General features: G+C 33.1%; 1 protein-coding gene across 1 annotated transcript in view; it reads right to left on the bottom strand.

Moving 5' to 3' along the window:
* The window catches only part of ERGIC2 (ERGIC and golgi 2), a 29,644-nt gene extending 6,595 nt beyond the window's left edge, over positions 1 to 23,049 (bottom strand). Inside the window, exons 1-10 of the mRNA XM_019668974.1 lie at positions 22,970 to 23,049; positions 22,005 to 22,144; positions 20,405 to 20,513; positions 18,459 to 18,505; positions 17,139 to 17,209; positions 11,261 to 11,301; positions 7,173 to 7,274; positions 5,434 to 5,529; positions 2,823 to 2,878; positions 1,855 to 1,953 (exon numbers count right to left, since the gene is read on the bottom strand). Of these exons, the coding sequence (XP_019524519.1) occupies positions 1,855 to 1,953; positions 2,823 to 2,878; positions 5,434 to 5,529; positions 7,173 to 7,274; positions 11,261 to 11,301; positions 17,139 to 17,209; positions 18,459 to 18,505; positions 20,405 to 20,513; positions 22,005 to 22,110 (727 nt within the window). The 5' untranslated portion in view covers positions 22,111 to 22,144; positions 22,970 to 23,049. The remainder of the gene's footprint in view (positions 1 to 1,854; positions 1,954 to 2,822; positions 2,879 to 5,433; positions 5,530 to 7,172; positions 7,275 to 11,260; positions 11,302 to 17,138; positions 17,210 to 18,458; positions 18,506 to 20,404; positions 20,514 to 22,004; positions 22,145 to 22,969) is intronic.
* Between the last annotated feature and the right edge of the window lie 3,478 nt (positions 23,050 to 26,527).

The raw sequence follows: 26,527 nt of genomic DNA, 5'->3' as shown, positions 1-26,527 counted from the left end.
TTGGAACTCATTTAAGCTGAAAACCTATTTGTCTAATCTTAATTCAAGAAAGGGCTATAAATTTGTTAAATGATTTAATTGCCTGGCAGGGGGTAGGGGTGGGGAATGGAGTTGAATGCAATTTTGTGGTAAGCCACAAATTGTTCTGAAGGTTTAGGTTGGTCTAAATCTGCATGGCATTAAAGATGTAACTGCTAATCCCCTCAAACTTCTGGAGAACATCAAGGAGGTGGTGATTACCTAAACACAACAGATTTATAATGTATTTTTTCTCTCTTTTTGGAAAAGAGGCCCAATAAAAATATATTAGGAAGGAGAAGAGTATATCTGCTTTAATGTTTCAAATAACCTACTGATGCTCATTGGTGGCATTTTATAATATAACTCTAAATACCTCTTAGTCTTTTTGCATTTAGGAACAAGTAGACTTAAAAAGAGCCCTTCAGGGGCCGGCTGACTGGCTCAGTAGGTTAAGAGCTCGCTTAAGAGTGCGAGCTCTGAGCAACAGCCGTTGGAGTCCTGGCCCCGAGCTGAGCTGACAACAGGTGGCAGGATGGCTCAGCTTAAAAAAAAAAAGAGCCTTTCAAAAATTAATCTGTTTATAGTTAAAACCACTACAGAAATTTATAGTTCATTTTAGCATCTTGAAACAAAGTATTAACCAACGTGTTTTCAAATGAGCATCTCTTAAGTAATATTTAATGCATTTTGGTACAGAATGAACATATACTTAGATTAAAGATGAGGTTATAATGAATAGAGTTTATAATTCTCAGAATGTTTTACTCACACATTTCCAAATTTAGTACAGTCAAGTTTCCTTAAGTGCAAACATTCCCATACAAACACAAAATACTCATGAATGTAAGTCAGTATTCTACATAAAGCATCTTTAATGTACCTGATTACAGCAGCATGCTAAAAGAGTAAAATACTGACATGAATATTAATAAATCTATTTGAATTAATAAAAATGAAATCCTGAATTACAGTTTTGCAAAGGTTAGAATTCCTAGTAGCACAGGAAGCTTTAGATGTCCTTAAAATGTCCTATAGGTGGGGCATATGACTATTTAACAAGAAAAAAGGCAACCATAACCCATCAGACGCTCAAGAATAGATTATTTGCTACAAACGTAAAAATAAATAAATAATTGTAATAATCCATTCATATTTGGATAAACTGAAATTTTAAATGGAGCAGAAGGTTAAAACAAACAGCAATAAAAGGTTATCTGCGCTATAATGTACTAATTGTATCTGTGTTAATAACCAAACCATTCTAGAATAACTCTAGATTTCTGATATTTGTAAAATTCTCCACCCCGTTTGATTCATGGCTCGAGCTGAGCTGCCTCTGAGTTGCCAACTGGTGGCAAGACAGCTCAGCTAAAAAAAAAAAAAAAAAAATTCTGCAGAAAGGTTTCTAAAACAGCATGTTAGAACTTTGAACCCATATACATAAAAAGAAAATTCTTATAATGTTGAAACTTTCTTTTGTTCTTATTCTTTGTTTGGTGAACACGGGAAAGCAATTATGCCCTATTAACACATTAACCTTTCATATATTTAGAGACCTTTTAAGTTCAATTCCTTCTCTAGCCTACATTTAACTCTAATTTCTTATTCTGTTCTGTGGCTCATTTTTTAATATTTAAATTTTATCCACTCCTAGGACAGAGTCTTTCCACATACATTTTCACTTAAAGATTATCAACCACTTAAATCACTTAAAGATTTATCTGTAACCCCTGTTACAAGGGGTTAGAAAGAGGATTATTAAAAATTTTAATATTAAAAATATAAGAACAATTGCCTGCATGTAAATTCCAATAGTAACTATTAAGTACTTACGATCTACAGCAATTTTTTCAGTTCCATCTAAAGGATTAATAATTCCTGGAACAACCTCGCCAAAAGACAAATGATCTATTCTGTGAGAAAAGTTGTATGCTAAGAGGCAAAAAAATAAAACCAAGTAAGTAGAAAAATTATATTATTCAAAACACATTTTACAGATTGGTACACATTCTTATCCTCTCTCAAATGAAAACATCTAAAATCTGCAGGTATAATAATATAGTATTTAAAATCACATTAATTTTGAGAAAAATATGTGGGAATTAAATGTATAAGGGTAAGTCAATTCTGATAAAATGCTATTATTGCAAATTTCATGATTACATACAAATTAACACCTGAGAAATAAGATTACGTCTAATACTGATAATCCAAAAAATAAGTCTTTCCTGGTCTAAATCATCACATAATAATAGGATTGTGTTGTCAGAATAACTAGGATGATGTCCATGAAGCCAAATAATGAAACTGATCAGATATATTTTTAATACACTGCTAAATGTGACCAAACTGACTTTTTATGGAATTTGTTACTTGTTTTTGTTCTCTAAAGCAAACTTTGAAAATTAAGTTTTATGACAATCATTACAAGAATCTTGCATACTTTATATGTACATGTGTATAAGTACATATTTAGATTTACATATTGAAATAAACTTCAAATATATTTCCTTCCATATCCATAAAAATTAACAGAAATGTGTACAAAGTGATATAAAGCACACCAAAGCCCTCCTCCCTAACTTCAGGAATTTCTGAGCCATGACTAAATTGAAATTCATGTAGCTTCAAGACAAGAGAAAATGGATTAAGGTCAATCAATTTAATCATTTATATTCTCTTTTGGATATCTGTTTTCAAAATAATCTACTTTCAAAGTCCCTTGCACCTGCACTAAAACATAAAAACACACTTTTTTTTCAAGGACACATTCATGGAAAAAAATTTCAGAAACGGCTTACAGTCATGGTTAACAAGTGCTGCCAAATGTGCATGACCTCGGGGATGTGGAATTGCCCTGAAAGGAGGAAAAAAAGATTAAAGTAATAACATTTAAATATATAACTAATTAGAATCAGAAAAGGGATCTTAAGTTATATAATTTTCTTAATACAATAAAAATAATATAAGAACATAGTTGGCCTATGATTTAAGTACACAACAAAATGGGGGTTGGCAAACTTTTTCTGTAAAGAGCCAGTCAGTAAATATTTTAGGCTTTGTGGCCCAAGATGCAAAACTGAAGATATTATGTAAACAGATACATAAAAGGAGAAAATACAGATTTTCACAAACTTCAAAAAAACTATGTTCCAATAAAAATTCATTTTTGGATACTGAAATTTGAATTTCATATATTTTTCATGTGCTATGATATATTATTCCACATAGTTTTCAGTGGAGAAAAGGTTGTTTGAAGGGCACTGGGGGAAGGCATTTCTGGTTATCACAAATGCTGGGGAGAAGATGCTTTTGGCATTTAGTGGCATTTAGTTGCTTTTAGCAGCCAGGGGAGCAAGGCATCCTACAATGCAATGACAGTTTCACACAAAAAAATATTATCCTACATCTTGCATGACTTCCAAACACTAAGTGTCATTTGTGTAGGTTAAAAACTTATGTAGAATGATCTGAGTCTAGAACTGAACTCCATATTGCTATACAAAGTACTTTGCTGTAGTTGCAATATACACTAAAGTTCCCAGGAAACAGAGGGAGTGTTATATTTTGTGTTGTCCACAGTATTACAATGAGTAGTTCACTATTTCAGAATATCATTTCCTCAACAGAATATATTCATGATATCTGAGTGGCTAATACGTCTGTTAACAGTCCGCATTTACAGCTGTTATATACGTAATGATTCTACAAGTGGCAAGCATCTGACTACTTCATGACCTTATCTCATGTACTCATGCTCAAGGGTTTGCATATTGAAATGAATATTATGTTATAAATCATGTTCTTTTCATTTCTCCTTTATAATCCAGTTGACAATGATATTGTGCCTGAGAATTAACATGAGATCTTCAGAAAGATCAATATTGAACTTGACAAACCTAGTACCAAAAAATGAGGTCACCCCTCATTTACAGGATATCTGAGAGATGATAAAGACAAGATACAAACCAAATGCATTTCCATTTGGCCTCTCTTATTGCTGGTATGAGTTCCCACGTGAACAGAGAAGTGAAACTGGGAACAAAGGTCACATAATATTGAGGCTCACACAATATTTGTCAAAGTTTCCCTCTTTCAGTTAATTTTAGAGTAGGATATTGTTTGTATCCAAAAGTGCAATAAAATCTTCTAAATTTCTTTGCGTCAACTATTATTTGCCTGTATGATACCAAGAAATTCTGAAGTTCCCAGGTTAGGGTGGGGAGAGTGGGTGCCGGCACAGTAACAAAACAAAGAATGAACATTAAGAGTGGGACAACAAAGACAAATAAATGTTTGATCTGATCACTGTAAACATTGAAATAATTTTGCATAAAAGTCTAATTCTTTCTCCCTCTCGCTCGCTGTCGCTGTGTCTGTCTCTCTCTCTCCCTCCAGCCACTGTCTTTCATGCTTTGTAACTTTTCCATCAGCCTGGATGCCCTTCTCGCCTTTATATACATATAAAATTCCTAATCATCCACTAGTTTGAACACGATTCACGTTTTCTGCAATAAAGCCTCTGCTGACTTACAGAGTAGGTCAGGTACCTTGTTATAGTTTCTTATCAGCCATACATCTCCTATATAGCTTCAATACAATTATAATTAATCACTAGTGTAATTCACTGTTTAAAGTTTAGATTCTCTCACAGAATGTCACCACCATAAGGACCAAAAACCCTTTCTCTTTTTTTCAGTTTCATCCTTAGTATCTAGCATGGTACTTTGCGCATAGCAGTACTCAAAAAATGTCTTTTACAATGAAGAATTGTTCAGCTTTGCAACTCAAAATGGATGAAAGGAAGGAAGGGAGAGAGGGAGAGAGGATCAGAGAATCTATTTATTCGTTCAGAAATTTATCAAATGTTTACTATATAAGAGTTTCTATGTTGGGATACTGCTTGTGAAGGTAGATGGTCTAATATTTTTCCTTAACTTTTACCTAATTTAACTTTATCCCAGATACTATGAATATCTAACTACATCAAAATACTTGTCTCAAATTAGCTAGAGATTACATTTTGATGATATTGCCAAATGGAAAAACAAAACAAAAACCTAAAACCATCAAATAAAATGAATAAATTAATGAAATGTCTCTGTAAAAGCTGTCTGATTACTAAAATTTGGCAAGCAGAATTTAATTTATATTTACCTATAGCTCATTTACTTTAATATATAAAATATGGCATTACTATTTAACTTTTGAAGTAGTTTTGAAAGTTAGTAGTCTTCTCTATCCTGAGATTAAAGCCCTGGACATCAGTCTCAAGATATCAAAAATACAGATACACAACACTTTAAGCAGTTCTTTAGTAGTTAGTAATATATTATCTGATTAGCAAAGAATTTACTTTTAACCAAGCTCCCAACTTGTCTAAAGTATTTTCAGTAGGTGAAAAGAACATACTTGCCCACAGTTATGTGAAAATTCCCCGCTACTTTATTGACATAAAGATGACCATGAATTCTGCACGCGTCTGGAGGCTGTGATGAATCCTCTTCCCTATTACAACAAGATATGTTAGAATTGCTTACAGCACATTCAGTAGAGTCACCACTTCGTGGTGAAAACATTTAGTAGAGGGAAACAAAAGCCCTACAGATCAATTTTTAGGTAATGTTATAAATGTCAAATGTAGCACAGTTTTTTGAAGTCTATACATTCATAAAAAAGCAAACATCTATAAAATGAAAAAAATTACATAATTATTTTATGTATTATATTTACACGAATCTAAAATTCCATGATTCTTCAAATCTAATCAGAGGTCTAAGTCCAATAATAGAAGAAAGACTAAAAGTAAAGAATTAATCCAATAAAGACATACTTTCATTATCTGTTTTTGTTACTTTAGGGGGCAGGGGAGGATGGAAATAAGAACAAGGAAAGAGAAGGACATGCCATCTAAACTCAAATAGCAATGACATTTTCTTCCCAAGCAAATGCAAAACCTCTCTGGAGTTTTACATGTAAATGATCATTTTCTATTATTATAGTATTTCCAAATAATAGCTATTCTAATCTAGAAAATAGAAAAAAAACACACAGAATTCCTAATAAAAATTTATACATAATTATAAATGCAATTTATTTATTCTTAAAACCTAATACAGGGCCTGCCATGTGGCGCGTTGGTTAAGAGCTGGCTTGGGACGCCAGAGGGCCCCGGTTCGGATCCCACATATGAGGGCCAGTGACACTGCCCTCTACAGCTAAGATGCTGAATAACAGCTCAACCTGGAGCTGGGCTGCCGTGAGTTGCCGGCGATGGTGTAGGCTGCAGCCCCTGCTGCAGTGGGTTGCCATGGGCTACCGTGTGTAGCCAGCAGCCAGCTTGAGTGGCCAGCAGCCGCAGTGAGCGGCCATCCAGAGGTCAGCGACTGATCTGCCTCTCCCGGGAACAGCGCAATGATGGTGCCAACTTGGGCCAGTGAAGCAACATCCTCCACAACTAGACTGAAGAACAAAAGGACAGCAACTTGTCTGTTCCCCTTCCCCCAATTCCCAGCGCTGTTCCCATCCCCCAATTCCCCAATAAAAAAAATCTTTAAAAAAAAACCAATACAATTTGGTATACAGTGGTATACCAAACACATATAAAAGAGTAAAATCAAATAAAAATGAAATAGTTATACAGTGACCCTTGAACAATGTGGGTGTTAGGGGCACTGACCACCGTGTGGCTGAAAGTCCACATATAGTTTTTGACTCTCCCAAAACTTAACTACACAGTTGTCCTTTGATATCAGCGGGGGATTGGTTCCAGCACCCCAGGATATCACAATTCATGGATGCTCAAGTCCCCTATATAAAATGGTGTAGATCAATGCATACAATCAGCCCTCCTCATCTGTGGACTCCCAACCACAGACAGAAAACAGTACAGGGAGCTACTGAAAAAAATCTGTGTATAAGTGGACCTGCATAGTTCAAATCCATGTTGTTCACAGATCAGCTGTAATATTATTTGTGATAATATTGATGAATATCACAGGCTATAAATTTAAGAGTAGAAAGACATATTTATCATATAGAATGATAAAGATTTTCTCTAAGAAATGAGATTCATAGAACTAAATCAATAACAAAATTATGTCAAAGTAAGTTCATACTAAATAGTTGGGGATATAAGATCTAAATCTCACCTTGGTGGAAGTGCTGTTGATGAACTTTTAAAAGCACTTTTAAATATCACATCTTGAAGTGAATGTTCTTCCTGCAGTCTACTCTGAATCAGGTGCAGCATTCTAAATACAAAACAAACAAACAATAGTTTATAAATACGGTAAGGTACACAATGAAAGCCAATGCTTTTTAAAAAATAAGAGTGGTTAGCTGACTTAGCTAAGCCATGAATTTATTATTACAGGACTTTATTCTAAAATAGAGTACCAAGTTTTCTTTGGTCATTTTCCTTGAAAGCAGGAAAAGTGAGGTAGGGTAGCTCCAGGTCTCACAGCTGGGCTCCATAATATGCCTGTCTGATTTCATCAATAATGGACGTGCAGTCTCAGTCACCATAAGCAGCTTTTGCTCATCTGAATATCTAAATTCATCTTGCATGCATGCATGCAACAATTACAAAATTCTTACTTTTTGTCAGGCATTGAATAAAGTGGTGTAGGTACAAAAAAAATAAATAAGGGGCCACATAAAGATCTCACAGACTTAAAGTGGGAGATTACTGGGGTACAAACCCATAGTACAAGCATTCGATTCTCATGACAAACCAACCACAGTGCCATTTAATACCTGTGTCTACTTTTCCAAAGAAAACTGAACTTTATTCTATGACAAGACTATTCTAAACAAAATATTCCACTCTACCTATAATTTTTAAAAAGAATATCATCATTTAAGACATAAAAAGGATTATAAAGAACAAAGTATACATTTGAGAACCCATGTTTAAATATTCTTTTAAAAATACCTAGACACAAAGATTAGTTGCTTAAAAATTATTTTACAAAATTCTTATGTTCACAATAACTTATGAAATTACTTATCCCAAACAACAAAACCAAGAATAAAAGCTTTGCCTCTAACACTTCTACCACTGGGCCATATTATTTCTTATTATTTTTAGCAATAACTTTGTATCTTTAGATATAATCCTATTTTACCTCCTTTAATTCTGTATCTTTCATATTCAAAGTCATCTTTATTAAAGTTCAAACTCAGCAAGTATAAAAATTATACATACATAGAGAGGAAGGAGGAATGAACAGACAAAACACAGAGGATTTATAGGGCAGCAAAACTATTCTACAGATACTATAATGGATACTATTAGTACATGTACTGTAATGTGCATGTCATTTATACATTAGTCAAAAACTCATTGAATGTTTAGAGCAAACCATAATATAAACTATGCCCTTTGGGTGATAATGACATGTCAATGTAGGTTCAAAGATTGTATGAAATGTACCACTCCACTGTCAGATGTTGATAATGGTGGTGGCTGTGCATGTGTGGGGAGAAGGACTCTACTTTTCTCTCAATTTTGCTGTGAACCAACAACTACTCTAAAAGATAAAGTCTTTAAATGGATATATAAATAACTTGGAAAAGATTGTAAACATATACAGGCACTTATAAAAGGAAGCAAATGTAAATCTGATAATACTTCACATCCCACAATAATGATAAAATATACATTTTCTAGAAGTACAAGTGAGATAAAATACTTATGCACCATCTACTAAAAACACTGGTAAAACAGACCTATTTAAAATAACAAGTCATTTTTAGACTATAAATTTAGTCCAAAATAAATCTTAAATCTAGAAATAAAAAGCAGAAATCAGAAAGGCTTGAGACTTATACTGCTGGAGAGAGATTAATTAGGATGCCAAATATTTTAAGAAAGTAGAACAACAATTGAGAGAAAACTTAAATCTCTAAGCAAACTCTAAAGAACATGGTAAGTACAATTATTCAGGCCTTGGATATCTCTAGTCCATTCAAGAATATTTGTTTAGAAGCAGAACCATTCTCTAGAAGCTTCAAGAAGCCAGGTACCATGTTCAGATTTATACATCTCAACACTTAAAATCTTTGTATATAGTGCTAGCAAAAATTGAAAGCTTCATATTTTTGTATGTCTTATATTTCCAGAGTTCAACTTTTACTGCTGGGCAGTGGAAAAAAGGTTGATGACATCAAACTGTATGCAGGGGGCTCTGTGTGTGTGTGTGTGTGTGTGTGTGTGTGTGTGTGTGTGTGTAACTTTTACCTCAAATATACCAATAAATATCCAAGCTTATATTCTAAATATGAAGGTACATGGAAAACTCTATGATGGGAAAAGTCTAACATTTAATAGGAACACCACAATCTCTCTCCCATTTATTACTAATCTTGAAAAAACTCCAGATGAAAGGTGACTTCTCACTTTAATATGTGTAGATTAAATAACTAATTTCACCTCTAGATGGCTTTCTACTAAAAGCACTAGAAGCCCAGAGACATCTAACACTCACTTTCTTTGTTCAACTACATTTGATTTCAACTTTAATTTCAATATCTCTCCAAATGCTGAAACGGGAAATTAAAAGGAAAAAGGCCGGTCGAGTGGCTCAGTTGGTTGAGAGCTCGCTCAAGAGTGTGAGCTTTGAGCAACAGCAGTTCGATGCCCAGCCCAAGCTGAGCTGCCGCTGAGCTGCCAACAGGTGGCAGGATGGCTCAGTTTAAAAAAAAAAAAAAAAAGGAGAAAGGCCTTTGAAATATACTTAAGGACTAGAAAGAAAATTTTTTAAAAAGATAAGTAAAAAATATTTTTTTGTAATAATCTTAAATTAGATCAAGCCTTTCTAAACTCAAGACAGCCCAGAAACCAAATAGAAAAAAAAAAAAAAACCAATCTATGGTAATGGGGGTGGGGGAACCACATATAACAAAGGACTAATTTCTTTAATATATTGGGTTGTCAGAAAAGTCATGATGTATTTTTTCTGCTTTTCATTGCAAAAATGCGTCATGACTTTTCTGACAACCCAATACAAAGATTTAGTTATTAAGAAAAAAATCAACAACCAAGCAAAATGGGTATATGGTATGACCGAGCAATTTCACAAAACATGTACAAATGGGAAAACAAAAACCCATAGATATTCAATTGATTCATAAAAAACTACTAATTAAAATAACTGCAGTACCATTTTTCACCCATCAAATTGGCACCAAAAAAAAAAAAAAAGTCTTGTTATACCCACTGATGGTGAGGCTGTATAGAAACAAGTACTCTCATATAGTTTTGGAGTGTAAGTGAAGCTATTTTGGTAAGACATTTGGCATTATCTATTAAAATTGTTTCCAGTTTATTGAGATATAATTTTCATATAACATTGTATAAGTTTAAGGTACACAACATATGATTTGATATATGTATCTACTGCAAAACGATTACCACAATAAATTTAGTGAACAATCATTACCTCACATAGTTAAAATGTTTCCTTGTGATGAAGAACTTATCAAAATGTTAATTAAATATCCTCTGAAAGAGAAATTCTATTTCTAGAAACTACCCACACACACACACAAAAGAATCAGGTTCAAGAATTTTCATTGAGCATTGCTTTTAATATTAGAATCTAACAAGCAATCTAACCATCAATAACAATCCAATAAACTACAGTTTATACATAAAATGTACTACTATTATGTACTGAAATGGGAAGATGTACAAAACATTACATTAGATGAAAAAAAGCCAATTATAGAATGCTTGGAATGATTCTATTTGTATTAGGAAAAAATAACATAAGCAAATATACAAATGTACAGAAAACTATATACAAAAAGAAAACTCCTAGAAGGCTACAAGGAAATTTAACTGGTAATTATTACCACTAGTCAGTAGTACTATATACAGGTTTATGGAATGATGGAGGAGGCTTTTACTTTTACTTTATATCCTTTCTATTCAAACTGAATTTTAAACAATGATATGTTGCTTTAAAAATTTTTTTTAAGTTAATAATATTAAATAAAAACTAAGTGTGTTCATGATTCAAAGTATACTAGAGATAATATTATACATGACTTTCCTAAGATCTGGTAACATTTTTGCAAGTATCAGGACTATATTATATACTATATTCTGCTAATATTTCATCCAAAGAAATGCCTAGAGAAATATGATAATCTATGAATAATTCACAATAGACAACACAAATAAAATGTGATCTAGATTTCTATGGACCACAATACTTTGTTTACTTATTACCTCTGCCACTCTTTTTGCCGTGGTGAAAGATCAAATATTACCTGAAATAAAAGAAAACATAATCATTAGCATTATCAATTTCTCTTGGCTTTTATGTCAAAAATTTTAAAATTATCTTTGAACAAGAAACAAATTTATAGTGTTGTTAAAAACAAGTATTCATGATTTACATTTAATCATCTATAAGTAAACCTAAAAAAATTTAAATATGACATTTTTACTCAAAAATCGTATAAAAAATTTTACTAATCACAAATATTTTCCTACATTTAAGGGAATGGATACAAACTTGTAATCTATCATATGTACAAAATAGTATTTTAGGACTTAAAATAATTTAAATGATGCCAGCATGAAATTTACAAGTATTTAAAAAAAAAAAAAAAAGTCCCACAGCCTAAGCATAGTATTCAAGCTTCCAAGTCCATATTCCTGCCGGCATAACACCATGATGAAATCCACAATTTTTGAAAATGAGGTAAACAATGGCACTGTAATTCTTAAATGTATTAATTAGTCAATAAAGAATAATTCAAAAAAATGTATTTAGGCACTATCTTCATCAATTCAAAATGAGACTTGGCTACTTATAGCATAAGAGAGAAATATGCAAGCTTCTCATGGTTTATGGCAATATCCACAATTTAATTTGGCAACAAAAAGTTCACTTTTGATTTTCATAAAGGCATTACATAACAAAACACATTAATTCTACTTTTTAACTTATTAATATTAATTATCCCTCTATAATCAGGCCGTAACCTACTACTCTACCTTTTTAAATCTTTGTTCTTTAATCAAAGTGGAAGAATTCCTCATTCTATCACACAGTTCTATCTCTGAGCCTAAGGTAATCTAATTACACCAATATGGAACCTTTCTCTCCTGCAATTTTGACCATCATGTCTTATCTAAAGTCTATAAACCATATGCTCCAGGTTAAATTGCACCCATCTTTTTTATTACAATGAAATTACTCTATTACTCCTCTGCTTAACTTGTCTATAGCATACTCCCCAAACTTTTCCCCACCATAGAACTAAAAGAAAATGCTAATATCTGTAAACTACACCATGGCAAACAGATGAGGCTGAATGTAACAACAGCTCACATTACCTTGTGACTAAAATGATTGGCAGCAGGTACTATGTGATTCTTCCTTTGAGTTCCTCAAACTGCTTACAATGCTTAGCACCAGGGGGTAAAAGAACTACTGAGTAGCCTACTTTGTGTTAGGCACTATGCTACTTAATTCATTATTTCACTTAACCTTCATAACAACCTTATGAGTTTGTTGTTCTTCTTTCCCTTTTGCATATAAGGAAGACGCTCAAAAAGTTAAAATTTTTTTTCACAGACGGTTAAACGTCAGTATATGAACTCAGCTCTGCCAGATTCCTTGCTTTCCTATATTTTAAAAAATAATTATTTTATTTAAATAAAGGAATAGCAATGTAATATCATAGCAAATAGCAAAATAATAACTATCGCAGTATATTGTGAGATCACGGTTTGGAAACGTAAAGTTATTAGGGTTAAGTTTTAATATTCAGAGTGTATTTTAAAGCAATAACAATTTGAACACAAGTAAAATTATCTTTTAACTTTATATTAATAATATATTTATTATATTAAATACTTAATATTTTATATTACTTAAATATTTTCATATAAATAAGGACAAGAAAATGAATACTCATCAGAAACATTGTTGAACATTTAAAAATTGATAAAAAGTATAAAATTAAGTATTTTTAAGTTCCTAACTTTCTAGCTAAGACATGACTTTTAATTATATGACAGTTAATTTTAAATAAAACGTTCCTATTCTACAAATGATTGGAAGGGATGGCAGAAACTGTTTACAATGAAATCATCAATGATCTTGTCACAATTACATAATTCTAGCATATTCATTAGTGCCGAATCCCTACAAGACATCATGCTTTACATTTTGTGAACGTTAAAGAAAAAAGAACAAAGTTAATGCTTCTCAGGAGCTTAAAATCTAGCTAGAGACACAATCTATCCAGAAAAAAATATATAAACAAAATCAGGGACTTAATACATGTGAAGAAAACGGTAGGAATGACAGACATTCTGAATATGAAGAAAATGCTAAAGAAAGAGCATAAATAAATTTTAAAGGATAAGTTATAGATGATTAAGTCTCCTCATAGCCAAATTCTCACAATGTCTAAAGAAATATAAAAATTAGGACACAATCTATATCATCATTTTAAATACTTCTAAATTAGCATCCACATGCTGGAAATTTTCAAGAACTTATACAAGACAGAATACAAGGGAGACTAAACTAAGTAAAAAGCATAACACATAATTTATTTTATGGAACAAAAAGTCCATGTAGGTAGGCAGCAAGTAAAATGCCCAATTCAGAGGAAACAGAGGAAGACAGGTGATAAAAGTAAGACACATGACAAAGAGGCAGTCTCTGTCCTAGGGACATTTTTAGGAGTTCAGCCAAGTGCCATGGACCACATGGTAAGGCCATCCACAGCAATGCTATTTCCTAGCTTATATATGGCCTACACACTATTCTAAATTAAGCAAGAATATTGCCACAGCTGGCTGCTAATGAAGAGAGTCATTAAAGAGAGTCAGTTAAAGAAAAGAGTTACACTAGCTAAATTTACCCTGTCAAAACAAATAAAGAAAAGGAAATTTGGGGTACCCTGGTAAACCACTCTAGCATCCTGGACCCATTTGTGACTTCCTCCTTCCTTTCAAAACCATCTGAGGCTCTGGTTTGACTTAGAAACATCATATATCTTAATTATATACTCGTCTTTTCTGGTCTAAGTCTGAAAAAAAAAAGGGAGTGGAGATAGGAACTGACATAATACTTTATTTCAACTCTCAATCATTTAATAGGCCACTTATTTCCCCATTCTAAAGATAAATAAGAAAATCAATCAATCAATGCCTGTATTAAAAGATTCATTAATTTAAGGAAGTGGTTGATATGAGGTACTATGGCTAATTTCCCTCTATGATACCATTTCTAAAAAGAAGAACAAAAATGTTGTTTTTCTAATTATTTCCAATGAGATCTAGCATTGTGAAGACAGAAAAAAAAAAGGAATGATCTGTGATATATTAGAGGTGGAAAGTGTAATCACTGAATTTTAAAACATAATGAAGGCAATGAAAAGGAGGTTGATACTGCTGGATCAAGCTAATCTCCCACAACTCAGAGGCAAAGTTTAAAATATATATCTAATGTAAGAGCTGAGAAAGATATTGAGAATCACTCCACAAAATTCAACATCATATAATAATTTCAAAGAGCAGAGGTAAAAGCATTGCTTTGAACATCATTATAACAAACAAGCTAAAAAGGCTTAAAAAAATTAAGATCACCAAGGACCAAAAAAACTAAAGTGGATATACAGAATATTTGAATTTGACAAGTAAAAGAAAAAAAGCATTCAAGTAGATAAAGTAAATATGTTAACTATGAAGGAAAAAAATAATTGTGCCAGAAGACAATGAAGGAATGTCTACAGAGTTCTGAGTGAAAAACACCATAAGGCAAGAATTCTATCCTCAGCCAAGCTTAATGCATGAAGAACAGAATGACATGGCAATCACGCTAGAGCTCCTAAACATAAGCCACATATTCTTGCTGATAAGTCTCAAAAAGTCCCTCCATAAAATAATAAACAAAAATAAAGAAACTAGAAATGTTAGAAAATAAAAACAATAACACAGAGTGGTAAAGCTGAATAATTATTCGTAAAATAGTATGACATGTAATACAAATGTTAAAGTGTCTAATAATAATTGTCTAGATCTAAATTTTCCGATAATAGTTTAATATGCAATAACATGGTACCTGAATTTGTAAGGTACCTAACCTCATAAAAAATTACACTGTGAAATCAAATTTTTGAGTGGGAATACAGGAATTAGAAGTAGAGAGGTTAAGAGTGGCAATAACAACAGGGATAGGAAAGACAGTTTGGGGAATATAATCAATAATGTTGTAAATATTTTCCAGTGTGTCAGATGGTCACATGTCTTGTTAGGGAGACCACTTCATGGACACTGATCAACGCACTGTACATCTGAATCTGCCGTTGAATAATATTGCATGTCAACTATAATTTTATATATATATATATATATTTTTTATATTATATATAATATATATATATATTGTCATATTACATGTATATTGTCATATATATAGTCATATATATATATATATACATATATACATATATATGTAGTCACGGGATGTGGAGTACAGTGTGGGGAGTGGAGTCAATGGAATTGTAATAGTTATGTATGATACTGGGGGTGGGGAAACAGTGGATTGGGGGAGGGAGGTTGTCACTTTGTGAGGGGTGAAAAGCAAAACTATTGCATTATTTTGTACACCTGAAACTAAAAAAGAGTGGCAATAACAAAGTTACTCTTTTAGAAATTTCTATTTAAAAAGTATGTATCAAAAGGCATGTATTTTGTTAAGCTAAAAATAATTTTGTATCAAAACTGACCTAAGAGTTTCTTTTTTTTACCTCCATACATTCAGTTACTTTTAATTCTCCTCTATCAATTTTTAGTCCTCATTTTACAATTTTGCTAATAGAAGGATTTGCAATGGATAATGGAAAACAAAAGAACTCAGGAATGCATGGTAAACATAAGTATCATGATGCCAACAGAGCAGCAGTCAGCAGCTCAGAGCAGCTCGGAGCTCCGCGCTTTATGCTGTATAGATAGCCACTTTTGGGCTAGTTCTCTGGTCATAACTTGTTATCATCAGCCCTTGTAATGTCATACCTGCCCCTGTAATGTGATGGTGTTTTCTGATAAATCAATTATATTAAATATAACTTGTGCTATGAAAATAAGAGAATGTCAGTATTTCACTATCTTTGGGAAATGGAAGGTGTAAGAGAGAAAAGGAAGCAAATGTATATGAAATTTCTCCTCTTAGATACTGCTTCATTCTTGAGTATGATAAGAGAAATTTAACTCAAACATTTTTGAAGACTAAAATATGGTAAAAGTAGAAGTACAAATAGAACACAGAATTTCCAAATCATCAGAGGAAAGAATAAAATTTCATCACTATAGCGACTATGAAAAAAAAAAGAAACTCTTAGAAAGCATTAACAAAAAGTATAAAGTAAGAATTAGGTTATAAAACAGACAGTAAGCCTTATTCAAGATGCTAAGAATGGTTTTCTCAATGATTTGGTATCAGATACAACTTTTTTCACCCTAAATTTTTATAAAGAATATAGATTACTTTTCAATTAAGAAAATATATTTTAAAAACTAGCTGAGGCAAAACTAAAAGCAAATATCAAAACTATCTTCAAGGGGGGGCCAGCCGAGTGGCGCGTTGGTTAAGAGCTGGCTTGGGACGCAAGAGGGCCCTGGTTCGGATCCCACATATGAGGGTGTGACACTGCCCTCTACAGCTAAGATGCTGAACAACAGCTCAACTTGGAGCTGGGCTGCCGTGAGTCGCTGGTGACGGCATAGGCTGCAGCCCCTGCTGCAGTGGATTGCCATGGGCTACCGTGTGTAGCCAGCAGCCAGCGTGAGCGGCCAGCAGCCGCAGTGAGCGGCCGTCCAGAAGCCGGCGACTGATGTGCCTCGCCCGGGAAGAGCGCAATGATGGTGCCAACTCGGGCCAGTGAAGCAACGTCCTCCACAACTAGACTGAAGAACAAAAAAGGACAGCAACTTGTCTGTTCCCCTTGCCCCAATTCCCCAGCGCTGTTCCCACCCACCAATAAAAATCTTAAAAACAAAACAAAACAAAACAAAAAACCCTACCTTCAAGGGGACCACTTCTCAAACCATATTATTAAAAAAACGTATAAGTAAAACTTACTGGTTCATAAACTAGACCATCTGCAGATGCAACCATTGTTTCTGCTAAATCCAATACGTCTGCTCCAACATCTACATAAAAAATTTAGAAGTTTAAAAAAAAGATTTAAAAAATTAGAAGTTTTACATTCTATGCTGAGTCAAACTATATCTGATATAAACTAACAAATTAAGATGACTAACAAAAATCACTTTCCTATATTGCTTATTTGTTCAAAAGTTTAACAAGTAGCATTATATACTTTTGGTAGAGCTTATGACAAAAATAATGCTTTTTCTACTTCTTGCTCAGTAAAAAGATGACTCAGAATCTCATGGTAAAAAGCATAAACTTTAAGGAATTGAAGAGCTTTACAAAAATTGGCAAGAGCCCAATCACAAGTACTAACTGGCTGCTAACCAAAATATTAATTACAATTATTTTTAGAGATTAAAAGAAATCTTAAGGCAAAGCTACTGATAACTTTTTAAAAATCAACAAATGGAAAAAGCTTATTCTAAAAAGGCTAAAACTTTAATTGTATTGAAACATCCAAAATAAGGTAAAATATGACATATTTAGTATTAACACTAGGTCATAATTTAGATACAAAGTGTTTCTTTTCTCTTAAAACCACTGACATAAGGAAAAATAAATGGAAAAAAGATTTAAGGTTGTTCTGAAATGAAATGTCCCAGAAATTAATTTCTATAATTGGATACTAATACTTCACACCTTAAAAAATATTGTGTGAACTACTGAATTCTTGGTCTCTACTTTTCAGGCAGTAATTTAAAAGACAACTTTCATGCAAAGGCATCCTTACTTTTGAAAGCAATACTAATTCAAACATTATCTGTCATATTAATGTTTTTTCACTTCTACCAATATAATCAAGTGAAGCTAGTAAAGAAAATAGAAAAGGGTAATATCACTATTGACTTAAAAGACTTGGATCTGTATTTTAATATGCAAGAGTAACAGTAGAGGGTGGTAAACTGAGAGAATGAAACAGGATATGTTTCTGGAACATGGGTATAAAACCTAGTACTCCAAACAAGAAAGAAATAAAGAATATACCTAACCTAAAACTCTGATTCACAAAAACTTCTTTCAATTTCTTTTATTTTAATTATATTAATGTGAAAGTTAAATCTCTTTATGGAGAAGAAATTTAAAGAATAGAAGCTGGGGAAAAAACAACTTGCATTATTAAATAACACTGCAATAGCATCATAAATGAAAAATAAAGTTAAAGCACAACCAGTGGTTTTTACTTTTCACTAGCAATTGTTTAAACCATAACTACATATGGATTCATCAAGTTAAAGGTGTACTTACATTGACACTTCATGGCAACAGTAATATCTATATTGATTCTCAATTTGCTAAAAGACAGAAAGGAAACATTGGTACCTACCCATTTATCAACAAAACATGAGAAATATAAATCAACTGATCTATGAAAAACTTGGATTTCAAGGAGAATAAAATATGTCATTTAGAACTTGGAAAGCATTTCTTAAGACCAAAAAGAAGGCATTTTAGAATTCTATTTTGCAATCATTCCAAATGCCTTTCTGATTTCATAGGTTTTTAATACAGCACCTTCTAATTTAATAATGGCAACTCTACAATTAATAACTCTAAGCAACTCAGGAAAAAGTCTTAACCTTTGTTTCCATAAACCTTATGAAGAATATTCCTTTAAAACTTTCAAAATCAAGAGTTAGGAATTGCAAGTCTATCTCCTCTATTTATCAAATAAATACCATCCATCAGGCATCATGCCTGATTCCCTACAAATACTGTCTTCTTTATTCTTTACCATGGACCTATACAGTGGACAGCTTCACAGTTCTGTAGATAAGCCAGTGGTGTCCAGGGGCAGTGTAAATGCCTGGCTTAAGATCACATCACCATTGAAATGGCATACTGGAAACCAGGTCTGTGTAACTCAGGATAAACGCAACCAAACTGCCAAAAAACAAAACAAAACAAAACAAAAACCCTCTGATACTTAAAGTTTTGTATACGGCCTTTTTAAAAGGCTGGACCAATGCTTTATTTTCTAATGATGAATTCAAATAGAATTAACTTTGAAATATTAGAATTACTGAAGCACCATGAATAACAACGAGTAAAATCAATCAGTCTTGTCCTGTGCTTCCTATCAAAAATTTTTTCACTCTAATAATTTGCATCTGGTTTTAATAAATTTTTAGAGCTTCATAGAGTCTTAGAGTTGTCTAGTGTTCAAGCTGTGATCCAAACAACCTTGGGGTTTAGGCCCAGGAGATGATATAGAAATTAGAGGATAAGACCAAGTAGATAAGCTTCTGGGCATCCTCACTATGCTTACGTGGTGAACTACGTAAGGCTGCATTTAGGAAAAAAAAAAGTGCTTCATTGGTGATAAAAACAAACAAAATAAGAAAAACAACATATTCCTTGAAAACTAATGTTATCAAGAATAATACTCAAATTATAATGGAAAAACTGAAGCCCAAAAGAAATCACTTGTGTGACTTACTGAAGGTTACACAGCAATTTACAAATGTTGACTTATTTCTCATTAACAACATGAGAAAGGTACTATAATTATTATCACCATTTAATAGAAATCGAAACTAAAGCACATATAGATACAGATTTAGTAACTTCACTAATGTCACACAGCTAGTAAATGGCAGAGCTGGAACTGGAATGGAGAAGTAAATGTCTCCCCTATCTAGTACAACTTTAATATTATAAACCCATTATCTTCAATCAATTAAAAAATCCAAATGATATAAAGTACAATTTGTGTTCTAATTAAAATACTACATCTTCAAAGTTTTAAATGTTATTTACATTACAATTTAATTTAGATATAATTTATAAAAATCAAGTTATAAGCATATACAATGTATCTTGAGACAATTTATTTTCCAACTCACATAGATCAGTAAGCTATTTGAAAATCTAAAGAGTAAACAGTTTCAAAACATTAACCAATTCCCACCATTTCAACATCTAAGAAAAAACATATTATGTTCTCTTAACCTTTTTAAACAAGTGCATATTAAGTCAGAGGACCACGCTTTTAGAATTTAACCCGTATTCAAATGATTCTAAAATGTTTCACCTAATGAATGCAATTGCTAAGAACTTATCAAAACTGTTTCTTCAGAACTAAAATAAACCAAGTATAAAAGGTTAGACATTTTTTATAACAGGCATGTTATCTTTATAACAATTTATCTTTATAACAATATCTAAAGTATTTCAAGAAGTAAAAAAGTTACCTAGAAAAGTCCTTATCTACTTCATATTCATACTTCATCCATGTATCTTGATATACTGAAAATTCCATTATGGTTAATAAAGCCATAGTGGTAAAGGCTATTAGAGAAACTAAGAAATGAAACAAAAAAGAAAAACAGAATTAAAACAATTTTTAAAAGGTAAACAATAGGAAACTATTTTACGTGAGATTAAAATTACCAATGAATGCCTTAATGTTATTTCCATGTAAATGAATACTGTAAAAGGTTTTCCTTAAAATGTTCATTATAGATTTTTTAAAACAGCTCAAAAAAGATGAACACAAAAATGAACACAAACATTTGTATTATTGACAAAGCATTTTATTTTTTCAAAGAACCTCTCTCACTAAACAGATTTGCCAAAATTTTACAAGACACAAAACTTTTACTTTCTTATATGTAATAGTGTCACAGATATAATAATCAAAGTAAGCATAAGTTTTACAATACATCTTTGAAAGTAGTCTCCCCATAATTTAAAATGCATCCATGCCTGCCGCCCTCCCCCACAAAAAGCCTATTTTTTAGATACTGAAAAGTGAGAAGCCACAACGATCTGTGTGCCAGAAACGTAAAAACATCTCCACATTGCTAATGAAACTCGTATCTCTTGTCTACTTTGAAATCTCCTAACCATTTCATTTTTTATAAAAGCAAATCAAAGATCTGACAAAAAGGAAAGAACTATCATGTACTATGTCAAACACACTTAAAATGGCTTCTGCAACAAGAATTTGCACTATTTTTGTTAACACAATTTAAGCACAAGAGATTAGAAATAGCAAGCAACTTAGTACACATTTTACCAAATGAAATGTCAATCTTACGTGAAACATTATTTTATTAGCTCTTCATGGGGAAAGAAATAATAGTAAATATTGTTATAGTTCCATAATTGTCTTGTATATTTCATTATTTATTTATTTTATTTAACAAATACTTCTCTCTGTACCAAGCACTGCTCTAAACATTTTATAAATATTAACTTACTTAATCACTGCAGCATCCCTACCAGGCAAATACTGATATCATCCCCATTTCATGGAAGAAGAAACTAATGCAAAGACAGATTAACTTCCTGAAAGTCAAGTATAATAGTTAGGAAGGGGAGGGGGTGGGATTTAAATCCACACAGTGGCTTCCGAAGTCTCCAGTAATGGGAAATTTAATAGCTTTTATTGTAATGTCTAAATTGATTTATTCTTAACCAAATAGGACCAAAGCAGTTTCACATCATTAAATAACTTCTTCCAACTTCAATTCTATTTATATGTAATGATCTTATTAATATAATTATACATAACTCAACAGCACCACAACAGTAAAAGTGGATTAACTTTCTCAGTAACATTTTAATAAACACTGCTAACTGCACAGACTGCACTGAGTTAGATGCCAAGGAGAATATATATATAGAATAAAATTAGGACAAATAGTGTGACATGAGGACAGACAGTTACAAATTTATTGCACAATCCATTGATGAGTTCTTCCTCATGGCCACACTTCTGCATGTTGTTGCTTGGAGCACTCAGAAGTTGCACTTAATGAAGGAGTTTTCATTTGAATCGATACTCACCTGTACCCCCACTGGCTGAAGTCTCTACATAGCTGTCAGGAACTTTTGGAAATGCATCCAACTCTTTAACCAAACTTAAGGTTTTTTTCCGATTCAGTCGCCTCATCTTCAGGAAAACCTTATTTTTTCATATAGTCATGCTAAGGAATAAATAATAAATAAATGAATCTTCTAAAAAGAAAATAGCTTTCTTTTATTATATTTTTAGATAACTGATAATTATCCTTGAAACAGCATTTTCATTCTTCTTTGAGGAAAAAAGAGCTTAACACTTATTCATACCTCTTTTCTCCACTCCCACCCTCACAAAAAGTACTAATGAAAGGCAACAGGCAATTTACACAAATACATTAAATAGAAAAAAAAAAACGTGAAAAGTCAAAGTTGTATTAATAAAATCAATACCTAATAGCAGAATAAAACAAATGGTTGCAGAAACCATGAAAAGACAAAGAATGTCTCTAGAAAAAAAGCAGAAAGACTCATCTAAAATCCAATGGATAGACTTAAGACAGAAAGAGTAGGCCGAAAAGGGGCCTTCATGGAGAAAAAAGGTGAGTTGGAGAAGTAAAAACTGGCAGCAATCATGCACACTGTCCAATAGGGAGCAGACCCCAACCAGGCACACACTGATTGGTCCACGAGGGAGCTACTGCCCTAAAGTGAAGTTGGATGCATTATTAACAGGTTGACTTCATTTGCCATTAAAAATATCCAACTAACTCCCCTTGCTGATTCCATGCTCACAGAGTGACCTTCAGGTTATAATTTTGCTTCTCATGTATATGGTTTTCCTAAGGAAAAAAGGAACACGTAGACAAACCATGACATTTTCTAACCCCTGGACAGGTATAAAACTAGTATTCTCATTTGTAAATTAAGCTGCCGAGTGTCTGTTAGGCCTGAGCCATTCTCCTCCTCCCTAAATTTGTTCAGCTGAGAGAATAATCATTTATTTTCTGTACCTGCTTAGTAGTAACTGCACCAATATTGATCCTTCTTCAATCTTTCAATTTCTATCCATTCTTTCCTATTGGAGTTAAATATTAAATATGTTCAATCCTCTTATCTTTAAAACAGAGCTCTCCACTAAAGGTCAAGTTCAACTCCAACTATAAATCTCTAGCTGCATACCTTTAGACAAACTTAAAAGAATGAGTTGTCCCCATTCATTCACTGTGACTGCTTCCTCACCTCTTAACTGTAATAAATTTCTCTCAGCAAGGTCATTAACAACTTCCTTAGTACTAAATCCAACGAACACTTTTAGTCCTTGTCTAATTTTGCCTCTGAAAAAAACACAGTTTATCACTTCTTTTTCTTCTTGAAACAGTCTCTTACCATGGCATAAGTGACAGCATACCCCTGATTTTCATTCCGCCTCTAAGACCTTCTTTGGCATAACTTTGCAGATCCTTCCTCTCAGCTTCTGCAGTAGGTCCCCCTCCCAACTTCCACACTTGCCCTAAGTGATCTCCCATCCCTTCAATTTCCATCTACATGTTGATTCCTCCCAAATCTTTATTCCCAAGTCCCAAGTTCTCTGCATACATGTATTATCTTCTTGCCTTCTATTACATTACAATTCAGACTCAACAAGTCCAAGAATGAATGAAAACTCCACCCTACTGAATCTGTTTCTCCCAAGTCCCTATCTTAGTTAATGATGACACCATGTACCCAAAGGCACAAGCCAGAAACACCGGTGACATTCTTAGACTTAAGCTCTTCCTAAATTCCTCTCAAATCTGTCTTCTCTTTTCCAGGCCTACCGAGAAGTTCCTTACCAGGACCCTGGTCCCAACTGCCATCATCTATATCTGCATTGCTTTCACAACCACCAAACTGCAGTCTTTCAAGTAACTCTCCATACTACAACTAATAATCTTTCTAATACATAAAATTGATCATACAAATTTCCTTTTAAAATCTTTGTATAGATTCCCATTACATTTGAAGAGTTTGGACTCTATCCTGACAGTTTGCAAAAGCCTCAAAACCAGGTCCTGCTTCCATCTCTTCAAACCCAACCCCTCCAAGTCTGAATTCCAGCCAAACTAAATCACTTTCTAGTCCTTCAACATGCTGTTCTCTCTGCCAGAAATTGCCTTTCTCCCCCTCCCCCACTTCTATATTTGGCTAACCTCTACTTACTCTTCAAGTCTCAGTCTACACATCTCTCTCAAGTAAAAAAAATAAAATAAAAATAAACTTCTATGACCTCAAAGATACTGGTTATAGTATGTGCTCCTAGAACACTGTTTCTAATGGCATGTTTCATTTTCTGTTTTCTCCACTGTAATGTTACAGCAGGAAGTGTGTCTAACTTGATTTTTGTATCTCCAGTGCCTGGCAAGGCAGGTATCTGGTAAATATTTGTTGAAGGAAAAAAAAGGTGGGAAATTTCCCCAGAAATACCCATGGATGCACAGCTTTCCAATCAATACAGTTATACTTAGATAAGTAAATATATAAAAATATAAGATCCACAAAGAAGATTCTTCTGTTTGGTTCACTACAGTATCCCTAGCACCTAGAACAGTGGTTGGCACATAGTAGGTATAGCATTGTTGAGCAAATGAATAAAACTGTGAATTTTATTTCCTAAATTTTCTATATTTTTATAAGCTTTATAAATGTTTTTTTAAAAATTATATAAGTATAAAGGTATGGCAAGCAGCTAGTTTTCCCAACCCTCTAACAATTCATACAGCCTATTCAGCACTCCTCCCTGAAAAGTCCAGCTAGTGTATCCCACCTGGCTACCGCGCAGCCTCTAGCTTCTTCCATTCCTATTTTCCACGATTACTGTTCTAGGATGGAGTACCTTCCACTCTGCTGCTACTCCTGTCCCATTCCTGTTAGTTCAACACTAACCTACACCCAAAAAACTCATTCCATCTCTAATATTTGCCACTCTATTCTATAGAGCCAGTGTTCTGATGAACAATTTATCCACCAACTCCTAGTTTTTCTAAAAGAAATCCTCTTACCTGCTCTCTCTATGAAACCTGACATTCTTCTGGTGGTAATTCCCTTTAAATCCTTACTTCATTTCTGAGATTGACAAAGTAAAAAAAGTAGCATGTCTTCTCATGATTTCTCAACCATCTCTCCCTCTTTCAAGTCTATCTAATTATCATCAACATCATCATCATCATCATCACATATACTCCGTAGAATTATAGCCTAACTTTCATATTATGTGCTAGGTATTATTTGAAGCACTTCATATATTAATTCATTTAATCCTCTAAATGACTCCAGGAAGTAGATGCTATTTTTATTCTCATTTATAGATAATAGTGAGGCACAGAAAGTCAAGTAATTTTTACTTTTTGACTTTTGACTGCAGAGCCACACAGCAGGGGGCAGAACCTGAATTTGACCCCAAGAGGCTCAGCTCCCAAGTCCTTGCTCCACATCAGTGTATACTGACTCTAACTTCAACACTTATCATCTTCTACATCTGGATATATTTATAATTTCCTTAGTGACTCCAGCATCATGGATCACTTAATATGCTTCTCTTCTTTCCCAGTCCATCACCATCATCATATGGCATTCATTCACAATGATAATCTTACCATGAAGTGACCTCCATCTTAATTCTCTGCAAAGCATCACATTAGCAAGGTCATATTTTGGCTTCTCTTCACTTCTAAAACTTCCACCTCTAAACTCCAAGATACTAATTTTCCTCTCTGAGCAGAAGCAATTATCCTTCCATTCTTTAACTGGCTGACGAGGGCAGAATCTGCTCTTCAGTTTCCCTGTGTTCTCAGGCCCTTGGACGCCTTCCTCCCAGTTATCCAGCTCTATTGCTCCCGTTCCCACTGTATTTACCACCTCATCCAGCTTAGTCAGCCATTTTCAAAATGCATTTGGAAATACCCTACATCAGTGGTTTCCAGAAGTCACTGCCATTCTGTTACAAAAGTTTCTAAGTCTGTACCTAAATGAAAAAACCAACGACTATACAGGAATTTTTTTTAAGTTAAATTTATTCAATTTAATAATTTGTCCTTTATTCTGAGATCGCCTTCTTATTTTTAAGTGTCAAAATGTCTTATATAAAATGATAAAAGTAGATAACAGAGGTTTGTTGTTCGTTTTATTTTTAGATATCCTTCTTTAATAAAATTAAAAACTGCAATTCTGTGTCAGTCCTTAATTCCAGCCCATTTTTCTTTCTTTTTCTATATATATATATTTTGTATTGGTCCATAAAACTCTAAAAATTTAGAAGCCATTGCACTAGATTCTTTTGCCCTTGGTTGGTGCTGCTCTTCAAACTTTGACATTCTCCAGTACCATACTTGTTTCCTCCAATTTCTCTCCTAAACTGTCATGTACAGTAAAAAAAAATGAAACACAAAAAAACTCGGGGAAGTCATTGATAATAGTTGAGACTAAGACAATGCATTGAAAAACTGCATAAGAAATAAGAAAACGCCTTTCATGCTGGAACATAGACATGCACCATCAACACTCAATCTAAGTAATTTCATACAGACCATATT

The sequence above is a fragment of the Hipposideros armiger genome, unplaced genomic scaffold, assembly GCF_001890085.2.
Source record: "Hipposideros armiger isolate ML-2016 unplaced genomic scaffold, ASM189008v1 scaffold_546, whole genome shotgun sequence".
NCBI lineage: Eukaryota > Metazoa > Chordata > Mammalia > Chiroptera > Hipposideridae > Hipposideros > Hipposideros armiger.
The sequence above is the reverse complement of the archived record's forward strand: the minus strand, read 5'-3'. Positions and strand labels throughout refer to the sequence as shown.